The sequence below is a fragment of the Ciona robusta genome, chromosome 4, assembly GCF_009617815.1.
Source record: "Ciona robusta chromosome 4, ASM961781v2".
In the NCBI taxonomy this organism is placed as follows: Eukaryota; Metazoa; Chordata; class Ascidiacea; order Phlebobranchia; family Cionidae; genus Ciona; species Ciona robusta.
Window position 1 is genome coordinate 421,675 of NC_143238.1, and position 16,970 is coordinate 438,644.

At 35.3% G+C, this 16,970-nt stretch overlaps 3 protein-coding genes across 3 annotated transcripts; 2 read left to right on the forward strand and 1 right to left on the reverse strand.

Annotated features, from left to right (window-relative positions):
• Nucleotides 1-1,830: 1,830 nt before the first annotated feature.
• On the forward strand, nucleotides 1,831-4,638 carry LOC149736255 (mixed lineage kinase domain-like protein). The gene is made up of 9 exons (XM_089876962.1): nucleotides 1,831-2,070; nucleotides 2,393-2,539; nucleotides 2,703-2,883; nucleotides 2,943-3,090; nucleotides 3,187-3,328; nucleotides 3,382-3,534; nucleotides 3,737-3,864; nucleotides 3,941-4,128; nucleotides 4,194-4,638. Exons 1-9 carry the CDS (start codon nucleotides 1,921-1,923, stop codon nucleotides 4,223-4,225), a joined length of 1,269 nt encoding a protein of 422 aa, XP_089733088.1. The 5' UTR covers nucleotides 1,831-1,920; the 3' UTR covers nucleotides 4,226-4,638.
• Nucleotides 4,639-7,089: 2,451 nt separating this feature from the next.
• Nucleotides 7,090-13,804, forward strand: LOC149736256 (very-long-chain (3R)-3-hydroxyacyl-CoA dehydratase 3-like). The gene is made up of 10 exons (XM_089876963.1): nucleotides 7,090-7,266; nucleotides 7,494-7,536; nucleotides 8,098-8,171; nucleotides 8,584-8,745; nucleotides 9,025-9,190; nucleotides 9,477-9,604; nucleotides 9,876-9,988; nucleotides 10,473-10,579; nucleotides 12,742-12,873; nucleotides 13,254-13,804. The coding sequence occupies exons 1-10, from the start codon at nucleotides 7,159-7,161 to the stop codon at nucleotides 13,331-13,333; spliced, it is 1,113 nt and encodes a 370-aa protein (XP_089733089.1). The 5' UTR covers nucleotides 7,090-7,158; the 3' UTR covers nucleotides 13,334-13,804.
• Nucleotides 13,242-15,250, reverse strand: LOC149736257 (uncharacterized). Its single transcript, XM_089876965.1, has 4 exons — nucleotides 14,867-15,250; nucleotides 14,248-14,398; nucleotides 13,806-13,910; nucleotides 13,242-13,722 (listed from the first exon to the last, which is right to left on the reverse strand). The coding sequence occupies exons 1-4, from the start codon at nucleotides 15,041-15,043 to the stop codon at nucleotides 13,574-13,576; spliced, it is 582 nt and encodes a 193-aa protein (XP_089733091.1). The 5' UTR covers nucleotides 15,044-15,250; the 3' UTR covers nucleotides 13,242-13,573.
• Nucleotides 15,251-16,970: the final 1,720 nt, after the last annotated feature.

Consider the following 16,970-nt stretch of genomic DNA (forward strand, 5'->3'; position numbering starts at 1 on the left):
GATAAAGAATAAATGCTAGAATTGAAAATTGAGCTAAGTGCGGAAAAACAGTCGTCCAAAAAACAACAACGAAAACAACTGTTCGACGAAAAAGGATCCATATGACCACTAACGTGCTCAAAAACAAAGAAAAGCTACATAAAACGCCCTGGATTCCATTGACTACAATAGTAAACGGGAACGACCCGCGAAAGAGAGAGAGCGTATCATGCTCTCTCCTTTGCCGACATTGGAGATGCGCGTTCTTCTGTTTTTTTATTTCTGTGCCCTAAATACACCGTAGATTCGACCCATTTCGCCCTCGTGCGGATTGAAGATCGTGGAGATTATGACGACTTTTAACATTACCTACACGTTAATTAGGCGATGTTAGACAGTTTAGACAGTTAGTTTTAGTATCTAATTTTCAGGTAAAAGTAATAAATTTACAGCAACCAACAATTTAACGTTTAGAAAAATTTTTATACAAAAAATTACAAACGAAAGATATTTCTTTAGCCACAACTTTCCGGTGAAAACAGATTCATTTACTTGTTATTGTAATCAAAATTGGTTGTATGACTCGAGCAATTTTACTTTTGTCTTGACCCTCAAAGGGTGCAAATATTCAGAGAATACCGCTTTGAAACAAAAAAAGGCTGTCTCGTTTCGGGTGTGGTAACCAAGAGACGAGAGACCGCCGACCGGTTCACTAAATTTGCGACAACAACCGTGAAAAAGTGCGACCCATGATAGTCTGCTAGCCCACTCGTTTTGTGGTTATAAAACAATATACACCTCCGTATCCTGTATGCTAATGGAAGCTATAGCGTATAGCGTTACGCTTGCATTATAGAGCTCACTATATGAACCATTATGTTAGACTAGAGACAGTATATACATCAACAGACTGCAACAATAACAAAATTCCTGTTTAAGGCTCATAAGCATTGCAATTTAGTTATTTTAATTAAGGTTTCTGTATAGTAGGCAACTAACCCCAACGCAGGTGTACCACATTGCTGTAAAAACATACTTAAACAAGAATAGAAACATGTCATTCATTCAATAATACTCATAGTTACACTCGTACACTTTTAAGAATACTCATAATAAATTTTACTATCTGTAGCTAACACTTACAACATAAATTCATTATTCTGTTAAGTCTGGTATATAACACCTAAACTATAGGCTTGTATGTTTATTCTTACAACATAGATCATGACAGTTGTACCACTGAACACCAGAGTCATAAGTACAGTAAAGCACGAACCACAGTTTAAGCACAGCGTAAAATAATGTGCCAATCGATACGGTGCGATTTTGGTGTACAGTGTACACTTTATGTTCAGTATCGTGCACATAAAAGGGGAGTTGCTCAAACCCAATTACGACTGCATGACACAAATAAAATATAAAGCAATCAAAGTTTGACATTTTTCTAACATTAAATCAGTTCAACAATTAAACACATTTTAGAAACGGTTAAAATCAGTTTTGTGACGATTTGGTCATAACTATACATGTATATTAAATAAGAGATAAAATGAGATAGTATGGGAAACCATTAGCAGATATATTCAACATTTCCTGATAGTGTTTTAAACGAATGACAACGTTTTTTATGCTTTATGCTTTTCTCTGTTTAAAAGTTGCATGGTAACTGTATTGTATATAACACTACTTTCCCGGTCGTAACACATTGTTTGGACACCCGCCATATGGCACGCAGAACCATCATCACGTTTTCACAATAAGGTGACAAATTCAACATTAACACGACAACATTGTCTCATAACAATTACTTCATCGTTTGCTATTTCTACTAAAGTCTACATTACTGCTGGCTGGAGCAATTATATACTGATGCGCTACGTTACACACGTCATTAGTAACCGTCGTTGTATGTAGGAAGCTTGTCGTCTAAAACTTTTGAACATGGCTTTGGAAATTGTTGCGTGTGTTTTTAAGGTGTCTACAAAAATTTATGCTACCGTAGATGAAGTACAGGCGAACAAAAAGAGGTGTTTACGACTTAGTGAGCGAATACGATGTCTGATTGCTCCGCTGGAAGAACTGGTGAAGCAGGTATATTTATCGCTGTCAAATGTTGTCAAAATATTTATAATGCATATAGTGTTTACTTAATCCAAGTTTAATGATGCAGGAAAAATGGAATACTGTTAGCATCTAAATATCATATTTCCTAGCACCTAAATATCATATGGTGCTTTAACAAATAACAATGCTATTTTAGAGTCATAAAGCTACGGTTAGTTATAATTCTGTAAACATTTTTTATTTACTACCAAATGGGAATAAAAAGATAAATGAAACACACGTTCTGTCTTACCCCACAGTATTATACATGACTTTTAATGCAACAAATATCGCGAAACTCTCGTTTTAGACTGAGGGGGGTGGAGCCGTTTACAAAGAAGCTTTGATCGATTTGGTGCGGACACTTGAAGAAGCTCGGCAATTTTTGAAAACATTTATAAAAGGAAAATCTGTACTCCGTCGTGTACAAGACGTGTGTTATGCAAAACGAGTAAAAGTTAGTATTTTGTATTTTATTTACAACTTTAAATTTTGTTTTGGACACTATTTTACTACTTATAGGCTACTGTGTTATAACGACCACGGTTCTACCAATAATTCCCACGTTTTTTGATATAGTTGGATCTATGGTTACATTTGATATATGGTTACATTTGCAGGAAAAGTTCGAATTTTTAAATGATCGTTTAAATAGTTTGGTCCCAGCACTAACTTTTGGACTGCAAGTGGAAAGCAGGCGATGTGTCCAGCAAACATTTTCAGCTGAAGTTCGAATGACCGAAGATACTAAAGATGAATCAAATGACATGAAAGACATACAACATATGCTTAATTCACTAGGTACTTGAATATCTTTCTAAAAAAGACAATGATTTATTTTAGATGTTATTTTGTTACAGGAATGCCTTCTTTTCAGTACATCCGTTCGTTTGAATTAAGAGAAAGAAAACTTCTGAAAGAATCGCTGTTATACAACTTTTACACAGCGCAGTATAGACTGGCACCTGTGGTTTTGAAAAAGCCAAGGTTTGAGATCACCGCTGTCAGGTATATATTTGTAGAATTTAAACGTTTGCAAATATAACATTCTTACACATATAACTTAAATAAGGTTTAGAAGATATTATTTAACAATCTTCACAGGCGAGAGCACTTTTTCATTGACGCAAAAAACATGCTGCAGTTCAACTCAGAAAATGTCGTTCGCGTGTTTGGTGTGTGTGTCGATTCAAGTCAATCCTACATGATTGTGACCGAACTAATGTCGCGTGGAAGTTTGAGACAAGTACGTTGTATATATTATCTGTATAATTTCATTTACATATATGAGATAAACAGGTTCTAGAGTCTAAAGTTTATATTTCCGATGAACTGCGTTTAAGAATGTGTCTTGAATCTGCACGAGGTTTATACTTCGTGCATTGCTGTGAAGTTCTTCATCGAAACCTGACTTCCCACAAATATCTGGTCAACGAAGAATTCCACGTAAAGGTAACTACATATTCTCAAAACCCTATATCTTCTTACCCATTCCTCAACCACCCACGAAACCCTTTACCGTTACTCCCTAAAATCGTTTTTGTTGCCAGTCATCTTGTGACGTAATTAGGTCCTGATGTTGTGGTGTAAGTCGAGTAATTGGTTAATAAAACAAACTTGTTGCAGATTTTATTTGACGTTACACTAATTATAGATATCTGGATTTGAGTTTTCGTCAACTGAATCATTTGGTCAGTTAAACACGGAGGTGAAGCAGTCATGTTGTCAACCGCCCGAGCTAAATGAAGGTGGAAAATATACAGAACGATCCGACATCTACAGGTTTGTCACACCAGTCTATATAGAATTCTCCAACTATACTAAATCTGGGTTAAATTAAACAGACCTATCGTTACAGTTATGGATTAATTCTTTGTGAAATACTTTCAAACGCCAATAAAAGTAAAAATAACGGAACCCAAGAAAACGCGTTGGACTGTAATGAACAGCGACACCTTCCGGAAAATTTAAATGGACCAGAACCTGTAATGCAACTCGCCAGAGATATGTTGAATAAAGATCAAGACCTACGACCCACCATGGAAGGTATAATTTTACATTTTGATTAATCTTGTACCAGGCGATATTTTGCAATGATTTCTGCTATTTAGAAACTGTACGATTGCTGACATCATCACATTAAGAAATCAAAAACAACTAGACATTCTGAAGCATACAGGACAATGCATCAAACTTCATGAATTACGTTTTCACTGTGCTCTTATTGTAAATTAAAAAAAATATTTTCGTTTTATAACAGCAGTACTGAGCGTACGCATTTAAAAGTTTAAAACAAATGATGTAACTATATACACAGTGTATGGATTTTATTATAATATTTCAAACCCATCTCTGTTTAAACGTCACACCGAACCATAAACATGGTAAAATCCGTTTTCAGATAAAAACATTGTTGTGATGTAAATTTACGCTGAACAGACATGTTGTCACCACACCATTCGCCGTGCATACAGAAACGAACCAACACTTCCGAGTTTTTCTCACTCGCATTCCACTTATTTTACTGTGTTTATCGTATATAAAAACGATTCCGCATTTGCTTGGTTATTTTTCACTTCGACTTATCTGTGACCAGAGTCGTAGAGGCCATAAAATGCTGCAGCACAGCTCAGGTATTTTAGTGCATAATCACTATATGTTCGTGTTGTGGAGAACGACAATAGCGCAACTTGCTAGGTCTGTCTACACAGCAAGCTCACATTGCTGATACGACCTGCGTGCAAGTATTTATTGGTCAGTTATGTACCAGCTTTAAACATAAATGCTAAAAAAGTGCGAAAACAGACACAAAAGATCGACACTGACATTTCAGATTACATAACACAGGCAGCAGCATATTTAGTTTTTACTTTTTATTTTGTCACGTGAAGAGGCGTTTAATTACCTTTCGTGCTGGCCGAGTACGTATAAAAGAACGGCCTTCTATATACTCTCCAGGCACTCAGTGGCTATATGTACTTCTTTATCGCCCGCAAGTTACCTTACTTACACCTACGATCACTGTAACAATGATAGCAAACCTCATACCTGATAATGTGCTGTTGTGTGTAGTAGACTCTTTTTCTATTCGCAAAAACATACATACACAGTAACCTACACACTCTCCTTCATCAGAGTCATAGAAAGACCTGTTTCTACGACTTTTACTTTCATCTGTGTGATGTTTGTTCGAAGATTTCGCTGTTGACCACAGCAGGAGTAAAGTTATGTAATTAGTTTACAAGCAAAAGTATACGTTGCAACATGAGTATTAATGTAATGCACTTGTTTCTAAATCCTACATAAGTGTGCACTCGAAACTGTTTATTATAAACTTTGGTGGAATTTCTTTTTTGGGGTTTTGTTTTTCCATCATGCTTCAATCTTTGGATCAATCTTCTTTAAGCCGACTTCCCCCATTGTACGGGTTGTGTCCTTACACACACTTTTCTTCCAATTAGAACTTTAATATATATGTTAAATTAATATATGTGTGTTTAAAGTCCAGCGCCGTGGAATAGTGATTAGCGCGCCTGCTTGTAACCCAGAGGTAATGGGTTCAAGGCTCGACGCTGCTACCATTGTTGGCGTATGTGTCCTTGGGCAAGACACTTAACGGCAATTGCTCCAACCCAGTGGTCACTAATGGGTTGTCTAAATTATTAGCCATATACATAAAAAAATAAAAAAAATTCAAAAAAAATAATCACCTACAAAGTAACATACATGGTAACTCGTAAGCTGGCACGAGGTGTTAAACCCGTGTTATAACGACTGTCGTTTTCCGGCCACGCGAGGATAAAGTAAGTTACATTCATTCATTCATTCATTCATTCATTCAATGAAATGTTATTTTCTCATTGTATTTTCTGTAGGATGTAACGGTCACGCCTTTTATCCAAAACAATATTTCTTTCTTTTTTAATAATAAGCATGTTTTAACAACTGTTGTTTTGTCGTTACTACCCGTCTTTTCGCTTTTTTTTAACTCTCCTGTTCTTCGTTATCGTGACCAAAGAAACAAAATAAATTTCATTCATTCATTCATTCATTCATTCAACAGTTATTTTTCACGCGATGAAAACAAAACATTTGCGAAAAATGTGTTTTTGTTGAACTCTTTCAACTCTTTTCAAATCCCAAAATAAAAAATAAACGCAACGCTCTCTGGCGGTTGAGTTTGCGTGTCTACTGTCTATTGATAAATAACAAGAGATCACAGGTCTAATGCGTGAGCACGTTTAAAACTAATTAGCATAGTATTAATTAACCCTTTCACTATAACGGTCGACTGCGCTCGATTAAAAACAAACCCGAAGCAAAGAGATTAAAACCAATGGTTTTAATCTCTTTGCCCGAAGTAACGAACAAAGCGGTTTTCAGTTGCCATTGGTGACTGTGGAGCAGTAGGTAGAATGCATTTTTCACATGTATTATAAAGACTTATTATTATTATTATGATGTATGAGGGTTGAGTGATTGCTAAAGAATATGTGTGATTGGTAAAGAATATAACACCCGTACCATTGTATACTTACATTAGTTAACCTTGTCGTTTTCTAAAACCCCTGTTTTCGTGAATTTGGACAAACCGTAGTCACGCAGTAATTAAGTAATGTTAGAAGTTAATATTATTCATACAATGTTCAATTAAAAATAATGTTTTAATTACGAATAATGATAATACGGTATAAAAGTTGTGCATTTAATGCGTCCCACTTAAATGCTAAGTTTGATTCAATCGTGAATCGTTGTGTGGATTTCTTATCTCACCAACACATGTCTGCGTGCCGTCCCAGACAGTGTTTCCGCTATGTAAAGTGCATGAGGAAAGTAATCGTTAATTAATCTAAAAATTATAAATATATATTATGATTTCATTTCAATCAAGAGAATAAGGAAAAATGCTAGAATTAAGAATTGAGATAAGTGCGGAAAAAAAGTCACGAAAAAACAACAACAACAAGAACAACTGTTCGACGAAAAAGGATCTATATGACCACTAACGTGCTCAATAACGTGCTCAATAAATCACGGTATCTATGATTAAATACTGTTGATGCTAAAACTGCAAGCATGAGTGGCGATAATGCAACAACGGATATGGACACTTTTTACCCAAATGTCCTGTGGGCACAGCGAAAAGAAACTATCAGCTTGAAAGTTGAAATTGGTAAAGCAGATGTAAGTTTTCGTTAACCAGGGTGATTGTGAATTGTGATCCTGATATATATCGGGTGCTAGTGAAGAATCCCCCCCCCCCCTTATTTGCTAACCCCTAAACATCAACCCATATAACCACCAACCTGTAACACTTCCCACCAGCCTATTCTGCAATGTACCTGAGGATTCTTCACTATAAGTGCCTGCCTATGTACTGTAGTACTGAAGCTTATATATCTCATTTTTAGGCTCCAAATATTAAACTAAGTGAAACATCATTAGACTTTGAAGGTAAGTATTTTGTTTTTGTGTTTAACACAATATTATTTTTTGTTTTGATCGTAATTCATAGATATTTGATTCATAAACACATCACCGCGGTGGCACAGTTATGACTTATGAGCCTCTGTCTGTCCCCATGGCTTAATAGTTGGTGGGTCTGCCTTTAACCGAGAGGTTATGGAATCACGGCTTATTGCTCCTACTATTGATTGTGGGTATATATGTTCTTAGCAAAAAAAAAACTTAACAACAATTGCTCCAACTCAATGGTTTCTTATGGGTTGTTTAAATTGTCAGTTATACATAGAAAATTGCCCCCACCTACCAAAAAAATTATGTGCATGAGATGTGTGAAACAAAACACCCATTTTATAAGGGATTTTATTGCCACACCACACCGGTATAAATAGGTTACATTCAATTACTCATCATTTACCAAATGATATCCCAACAGTTTAAAGTCAGTAAGAATCTTAAATTAGCATGTTAAAAATAAGGGGTTAGAAGCTATAGATTTATTGGTATAATTTCATAATTTGAACTTTAAAAGTTTGAACTACTTTTTTTTAGCTCAAGGAACTGGTGCAACTGGAGAGAAATATTATAAATTTCACTTGGATTTCTTTTTACCCATCGACCCTGAGGTTTGTACAAAATGTCTCACTCAGTTTAAAATTTGTAAGCACTGTCATTAAATTGTTATTCAAATTGGCAGTGTTTTTGTATGTATTTATTTCAGAAAATTGTGTCCACTCAGGTTAATATACAGTTGACATACCAATTGGTAGGCGCAATTGATAAATATTATAAATGCAAGCATCTTTTTTAAAGGACATCAGAAATCAGGTTTTATAATTAGCGTGCAAAGAATCCTACCTGAGCTGAAGCTACAATACCATGTTTTTCCAAGCTGCACATAATCAAGTAGCATTGTTACATCACTTATACAAATATGACAAGCCATTTTGAATAAAAAAAAATGGGTAGATCTAGCTCAAGAAGTACTATCTGCGCACCTATTATAAAATTTGACTTCAGTTGTCTTTTAATTTCTAGGGCTGTGTGTATAAAATCAGTCCTCATTCAGTGGAAATACAAATTACAAAAGCTGGTGTTGGGAAGTGGTGGCCTCGTCTTGTTCCTGTAGATCAAAAGAAACCTCATTTTTTAAAATTAAATTTTGATAAATGGTCAACTGAATCCGATGAAGAAGAACAGGTACTTAAACGTTTATTGGTTGAATATGTATCAACAGCACAAATCAATATATATTATAATATTCATGTATATATATACTAACACAGTTTGTAAAATTTACAACAAAGAGCAATTTTCGTTGTATGACAAGTGACAATAAATTCAGGTACAAAGGAAAATTCCAACATACTTTAGTGAACACACATTACACACATACTTTTGGTTACTTATGTTACATCTTTTTATGTTATGTTTTATACTTAATATTTTATGTACATATATATATATATTTGATTTCAGAAGGCAGCAGTTCGGGCAAACACTGTTAATAATGAAGTTAAAGATGGTTCGAACCATAAGAAAACGGCTGGAAATGTTTACCTACTTACTTATAATGGAATTCAGTTCATGTTTTTTTCATTGATTCTTTTCACCTGTTTAACTGGACGATTAAGATCAGGTTCAGGTAAAAGCTGATTCACTTCATTATTTCCATATCTAGTAGTTGGGCTGAACTCATAACTTGTATAGCAAACTTTTTGTGTCCTTGGTTAAAACAATTCTAAGTAGTATGCCAATATGTTTTGCCTGGGAACACATGCTCACATTGGCTGCAGAATTAGGCTTTAAACTTGATGTCTTAAATATAAATTATGATATTTAATTTGACTGTTTTTGACTGAGACGTTTACTGTTCTGATCAAAATATAAATATACAGTGAAACATTTTGAGAAGTATATATTTATTTCAGAGGTATGTGCTACAACTTATGATACAATTGGATGGCTGGTTATTTTTTCCGTCATACTTTCGTATGTTGAAGCTTTGCATCCATTGCTAGGTTTAGTTAAGTCTTCTTGGATTCAACCCTTTATACAGGTTTGTACCAACTTGTGTGTTCTGGTCGACTAACAATGAAGTAGAATTTGTAAGAATTTAATTTTGGCGTACAAACACTGGATTAAAACAACCATGATTAATAAAAATAACTTTAATATTAGAAATCTATTTTATTTGTATAACGCAGATTTTTGGTAACTGTTAGATATTTTTTACATTTAAGTAAGACCGTGGGGAGCCCCTTGCAAAGCCACTACAAACCCATGTCTGAGAAACCCTACTATATTCATAGTGATGGCAATTTTCACAGGTTTCAGGTCGATGTTTTGCACTTCTATGTTTATGGTTAGCTGAACCAACAGCTAAAGATGGTTGTTCTGTGTCTAATCTATTCATAGCATGGAGTCTTGCAGAAGTTATTCGGTATGTTGGTAAGGTTAATTGTGTTTGTGCACTTATTTATTAAGTGTATTATAGTTTCAGTTACAGACATCAAACGTTGGTGCATTAAACCTGCAAATAAGCTAACAATGGCTTGGGTTTTTTTTTTAATTAGGCTTAATATGCATTATTTATATGTATATATGCTATTTTGAAAATAAAAATATAGCACAATTTTAAAATGTATATATCCATGACAAAAAGAATGAATGATTAGAAAAGCTTAACACGATCACATTCACTGCCTATATACACACAAAGGATTTTTTAAACATTTGGAGGCATTACTCATCACTGAGTGATAACTAAAACCTCTACACAGGTGTAGTAATAGCTCATTGAAGAATTTGACTCTCTTATACACTTGTTGTCACCCTTTGTTATTTCCACAAAAGTAGACATGCATGTTCTCTTTAGTTTAAGAGCATACCCTGCACTTTTACTAATATACTTTATGATCATCCAGGTATCCAACATACACTGCACAAATACTTGGCATTGAATTTAAAGCATTATCATGGTTGAGGTATCATGCATGGATTATTCTTTATCCCTTTGGTGGTTATAGTGAATGTAAGTTGATTAGTTTATTGCACTTATGACTCTCTCATGTTTGTGTGTACTTTGTGTTATTGATACTAATAGTCACTGAATAAATAAATGAATAAATGTAACTTGTATACTTGCATGCCTGGAAAACAACAGTCGTCATAAGTAAACATGGCCACATGGTTTTTCTCTTTCCTACACCTTGTGCCAGAGAGTTACCACATATGTAACTTAGCGGGTAATTGTTTTTTTTATATTATATGGCTGATAATTTAAACAATCCATTAGTGAAGACTGGGTTGAAGTAGTTGCCGTTCAGTGTCTTACCCAAGGACACATACACCTACAATGGTAGCAGCAACAAGCATTGAACCAATAACCTCGTAGAGGGAGGCAATCTAACCAACTGTGCTACTGCGCCTGCACATAAACTGTGATATGTTCCTAATGCTGGCCTTGATCCAGCAGTTATATTTTGCAGTATAGTTCTTGTTGCATCATAACAGATTATACCAAGCGCCACTTATAAACAAACAATTGTCACAAGCTAACAAGTAACAACTGATGATGTAACAAAGAGTCTCTCATTTATATTTTCAATTTTGCCAAGTTAATAACTCAACCTCACTATACTGGTATTTTATATGTACTGTATTTCTTTTGTGTATGCAGTAGGGATGTGCTGAAGTTGAAAAAGCTCGGGTTCGCCGAGCGCCGAGCTTTAACGAAAAGCTCGGCACGAGCCCGAGCCCGAGCACCTATGACGTCATCAAGGAGAAAGGCGTACGAGAATGCGTTCCTATTCAGCCGAAAAGCGCCGCTAATCAAAATAATACAGAACACGTGGTTTGCGGTTAAAGACGCGTCTCGCTTTTCATAATTCCTACTGTTGCAAAATGTAAAATTCATCCAAAAATATTTAATTAAAAAATTATTTATAACTGTTACAGCCAGTGGCGCAACTGGCAAGTTTCTACGCATGTTCATCTTGGATAATGTAACGATTATTTACGTCAGAATAAACCTTTACGATCGTTACATCACAAACGAGATTGTTGGAAAACAATCGTGTTTTATTCGCTTCCATACGATCTGTAGTTTGTGTATAATTTTTGTTTCCGATGATTAGTTTAAATGCAGGTAAATCGCGATTATGTGAATTTTAATTGGTGCAAATATAAGAGCGAGGAGCGACGCTATTAGTAAATTGGAACCAACATAAATTGTAATATGATATTACGAAGTATCGTCCCGGTCGAGCTTGGACAGAAGCCAAAAAACATCGCTTGATGGCACCGCACGAGAACCAGAGTTTCATTACGTCATTTTTCACGAGAATAAATTCACAACGATTGCTTCGTTTGTTACGTGTGGAATGTATGCTACCGCATGCGTCTTCCTTTATTTCATACGCCGGCGCAGAGTGTAAAAATGTGACGCTGATACACGATGTTTTGATCTCGTGGTTGGTTGGGCTGCCAACTTGGGCAGTGGGCACATTCCTCCCGATTGTTATATTAGAAAACGTCATAATTAATAGTTACGTTGCGATAGGACACGTGACGTAACAATTGAATGAAAAATTGTTCTAATTCCAAGCGAAGGAATGTTATATTGAATGCAACGCGTGTGTGTGCGTCTTAGCACTTTCTGGCTGCGTGCGTGTCTGCGGTAAAGGTGGCTTAGGGGTTGCAAAACCCTGTGGTTGCAAAACCGTGGTTGCAGCAATTTATATTATTTCATTATAAAAAAGTTTAAGAGTTTTTGGCTTTTTATTTAAAATGTGATACGAAAACATTGGGCGCTCGTGTAATTCGACACCTGCTGTAATTCGATACGGGCAAATTCGCTGACGTTGCGATTCGTTACTTGCGAGAGAGCAAATTCACAACGAACGAGAAATAATTAAGGAGAAAGCTACGCTGACTAGTCTCGTTATCTCTTAGTAGCTTCACTTTTTTCATTTTTAATATTTTTCGCTCTCGCGTGCAACATGATAGCATAAGGCTCGGCGCTCGGCCCAGTTTTCAGCCGAGCGCCGAGCGTCAAAAAAGGAGACGCTCGGGCACGAGCTTTTGAGTTCGGGCTCGGCTCGGCACATCCCTAGTATGCAGTAACACTGGTACAATTATAGCTACAGTTTAGCAATTCATGTTTTATATTAACTTTTCAATGTTTTATTCCAGTTGAAGTTATATCTGCTGCTGCAAATTATTTGGATGAGAAGAATATATACAAGTTGACACTTCCCAATATGTTCAACTTTAGTTTTAAACTGTCTTCATTCATGCGATTATACACTGCAGTACTTGTAATAGGTATTCATTGTGTTTTTTATTTCAAGCGACCATCGTACAGTATAAGTTCAAAAAAGAGTAGCTTACAAAGTTGCATACTTGTTATTTGAGGCAAGCATAACTTAAATGAAGCCTGCCCCACATAGTGCCCAATTGGCTACCCATGTTGTAACACTAAATTGCCTAAGTGTCACCCATGCTGGAATAATGAATTAATGATAATATTTATAAAGATCGTACCCTGGGTGCTGTTCTGCGGTCAGATAGCTGGATTCACATAAATCCTTAAATAAAATATATTGGCTAATAAAAATGCTATTTTTTTTGTTTAACTGAGGGATTAATCTTATCCGAATTAAAAATTTCTGTGTTAAATAATAAACAAAATATTTTTGTTGCAGGTGTTCTTGTATTAATGCGACATATGTGGAAAATGCGACAGCGAAAATTTGGAAAACGAATGAAATATAAACCAGCATGATTTGGATTGTACAAATCTAGACCAGGGGTTTTTAAACTGTTTAGAATCATTGTTTAGTTCTTTACAAATTTGTTTAAAAGTTATTGTTTTCATAAAATATTGTGGCATATATGAACTACTTTTAAGGCAGTGCTGCAAAACACAGTTTGGGAAATCCTGGTCTGTCATTTTTTTATGATTTCCAATGTTTTATCATAATTGGTGAGAGATTTCTCAACAACAATGGTTTTATGCAGTAATTTATGCGATTCCATTTCTTTCATAACAGCTTGTTGTGTTTATAACGTCACGTTGGTCACGTGTGATGTCAACTGTGTGTCGATATTCCATGCTCGAGTGATTTTGAGTTGAATTGATAATTTTCTTTAAAAACTTTTGTCCATCTTTAACTGAAAATTTATGCAATCGGTTTGTAACAAACGTAAACTGCTGCGATTTCTTTAATTAATATAAATGTATAATATAAATGTACCACTGTTGATGTTGAGAGTTGTGTAGTCCGTCTGTCTGCTGTTACTTTGGTCAAAATATTTGATGCATTTGGTAATGTTGCATTCAGTTACCAAATACTGTTGAGCTGAAAATAGACGCATTTATTTTGAATAAATGTCTGTGTTTTACTCAGTTTCGCTTGGAGAGACTGTTTCAAACGTATATACCATACCCCTCAAGTACGTTTACGAGTTACTTAAATGCAAATGAATTTACGTTAACCAACATTATAATACTACAGTCCGTATGATAACGTGGATTTAACCTCTGTGATTTTAACCGCTTTTGTGGCACATCCTAACTTTAATTTTTAAAGAAGTTTTAACGGCTCAATTTCTAAAACTAGAGAAGATTTAGTTTTTACAATGCAAGGATTTGTGAAAACTATTTTTAAGAATCACTAATTTAACAAATTAACCGACCGTTCGGGTTGTGTTCGTTTACTAAATCTTTCCAAATCAACCAATCAGTCATATTTGAACTTTGATGTACAAGGATAGTTGCGTGAATATTGTGGTAGATGTTTGGTAATGGGTGAGATGCAAACGTTGGCTGGATGACCCAAAACCTTATCTACATTAAAAAACATGTAAATAATATCTCTCTATAAGTTATTTTAAAATTATTTTTATTATTATTTATATAATTACAATACAGATTTGTTTATCCCTTCGATCACGTGTGTCTTTTATAAACAAAGCGACATGTATTAACTGCACTATATATTGTGCAATGTATAGTATATAGGGTGGGACATGTCTTCATTTTATTTTCCCGTCCCATTGTAAAAACAAAAAAATATTCGCACAATTATATAACCGTATAGCCTCCTGACGTCTAAATGAGCGTTGTTAATTGTTTAAAACACGATCAGGAAATATGGGATTTAGGTACTAACGGTATCCCATCTTACCCCACAGTACCATAGTTATTCTGTTACACGTTATGATTAAAAAGAGTGCACTTAAGTATTTGCTGTTAAAAATTTATCAGTAAAAGTGCATTTACAATAAATAGTATACTTATGTGTTAATTCTTTACCATTATGCGCCTCCCATTCGTACTGTAGCGGATGGAAAATTCTTCTTTTTCTTTTAATACTGTAACTATCGGCTTTGATGATTGGGTTAACCAGTTAACCAAAGGTGAAATAACGTTTGTGTTCACGCACATGCATAATATGGTATAACATTCTAACCGTGGCTTTACAAACGGCATACTTTTATTTATATCTTGTTTCGCTAGCAATATGTTACAAAAAACCTTGGGAAACTACTGTCTATGTCCAGTTATCATTCTTACTGCTTCTGTAATCGGCGAAAGACGGTTCGTGTGTCTGCAGATTATCAACTTTGTCATTGACATGTAGGGGCCCGTCGTTGTAGAAGCCACAACATTTCTAAATTTTCACAGCAAACTATTTCCCGACTGCTATACTGTGAAGAAAGAATGACAGCGAAAGAACTAGACGAATGAGAACACGAATGTGATACCGATACGAAGTGTACGAACAAGTAAATATATATAACATCTGTAACCGAGAGTACAGATCCGTGTGATTTCTTGTCAGCAAAAATACCGTAGACTAGGAAACGGAAACTCCTAGGTAATCCAGACTATAGCAGGTAGCTTTAGACACATTCGTGCGCAAACGAAGTCAACTTCAGTCCATCTGCAATTAACCACAAACTAAATACCAACACGGGTGTCTAAACCATCGACGTGATAAAAAGAACGGCAATCATAATCAACCAAAGCAAAACACTCAAGCAAAGACGAAACGTCATGGGATGAGAATCTTTTTTTGCTCCATATATTAGGGTGGGGGAATATGGGACATTTTGTCAGACGAGACTCTTTTTTTAATTTTCTTTTCTATACCAACACGGCAACACCCCAGTTGCAGCATTGAACAACACCATCATTAACGCTTTATGGGTGTCAACACATGTCAATTTCCTTTGATGGCTGTGGAAGTTTACAATAGAAGTTCTATATCGCAAACGTGCGCCAACGTATTCTGGTTTCCTACTAAATCATTTCGGCGTTTTGATTGATATCGCCAATCGACAGATTTTCCTTCTCCCGCAGCTTTCCACGTTGCGTTCCTGGACATAGCCATAAGGAAACCCGCACTCTCTAACATTTAACACGCCCTCAGATAAAACTTTGTTTACTAGCTCAACCTCCGCTTAGTAATCATACTAACATGGTCGAAACACGGGAAAACGATACCTCGGCTTAATTTACACGGGAGTCACGGTCACAGCACCTCTTCTTTAGACACACGAGATGACGTGAATTTTACTATATACCCCACCCCCCACTATGGTATTTTTATATCAGGTAAAACACAGTCAGAAATCCGTCTGTATAACGTGCCAACTATGACTTAGAAAACCCCCCCTTTCGTCTGTGCTTGTGGTCAAACAACAGAAATAAAAAAGAAAACCAATGTAAACAAAAACAACGTTTACATTAGTTTTGCTTTTTTTATTTGTGGGTTGTTTTTTTTTTGTTTGTGGGTCAAACATATGTTTGCAAATAAACTTACTAGCGTGTATTACCCTATATAGCCTATATAAATCTTTTCAGCCCAAAACACTCTTACCCCCTTTTTTATGTCTAACCTCACATTTTGTTTTCATATTTAATTTAAAGTTTGGTTCATATTTTATTTTTTCATTTATTCAATCCTGTTGATGTATTCCTTGTCTGTTAATTGACCGGCCACTTCTCTTTTCGATATATTTGTCTATATATTTTTCCCCCAATTTCCTTAAATTGTAGGTTTTAACCAACATCGACAGGAACAATTCACCCGAGGTTCAGCATCACAAGGATTGATATCTGTGAAGACAGTGAACTTAATACAAGCAACAATTCGCAACTAATCCGCCGTTATACTTGCTGCCCATTTTCCTTGAAATTTTGGGTTTATTTTTTATCCCATATTTCTTTAAACTACGATAACACACTCATTTAAAAAAAAAGTGTAATAAGCTCGTTCTAAATTTAACGAAAGTGTGCCCTCGAAATAAATTTCATATTTTTGCCACAAATTTAGTATTGCTATTCTATATTTCGCCCAACCAACTGCTCTTAAACTATCTCAAATTGCCTGTGACTGAATTTTAAACATATT

What these genes read in the sequence shown, in the direction of transcription:
- LOC149736255 (XM_089876962.1), top strand. Translation starts at nt 1,921, where the DNA reads ATGGCTTTGGAAATTGTTGCGTGTGTTTTTAAGGTGTCTACAAAAATT. An exon ending in TGGAAGAACTGGTGAAGCAG is followed by an intron (nt 2,071 to 2,392) that starts GTATATTTATCG and finishes CTCTCGTTTTAG; the next exon opens with ACTGAGGGGGGTGGAGCCGT. An exon ending in GAACGATCCGACATCTACAG is followed by an intron (nt 3,865 to 3,940) that starts GTTTGTCACACC and finishes CTATCGTTACAG; the next exon opens with TTATGGATTAATTCTTTGTG.
- LOC149736256 (XM_089876963.1), top strand. Translation starts at nt 7,159, where the DNA reads ATGAGTGGCGATAATGCAACAACGGATATGGACACTTTTTACCCAAAT. An exon ending in AACATCATTAGACTTTGAAG is followed by an intron (nt 7,537 to 8,097) that starts GTAAGTATTTTG and finishes ACTTTTTTTTAG; the next exon opens with CTCAAGGAACTGGTGCAACT. An exon ending in AATCCGATGAAGAAGAACAG is followed by an intron (nt 8,746 to 9,024) that starts GTACTTAAACGT and finishes ATTTGATTTCAG; the next exon opens with AAGGCAGCAGTTCGGGCAAA.
- LOC149736257 (XM_089876965.1), bottom strand. Translation starts at nt 15,043, where the DNA reads ATGCCGTTTGTAAAGCCACGGTTAGAATGTTATACCATATTATGCATG. An exon ending in CGAATGGGAGGCGCATAATG is followed by an intron (nt 14,399 to 14,866) that starts GTAAAGAATTAA and finishes TTTTTAATGTAG; the next exon opens with ATAAGGTTTTGGGTCATCCA. An exon ending in AACTCTCAACATCAACAGTG is followed by an intron (nt 13,723 to 13,805) that starts GTACATTTATAT and finishes ATAAATTTTCAG; the next exon opens with TTAAAGATGGACAAAAGTTT.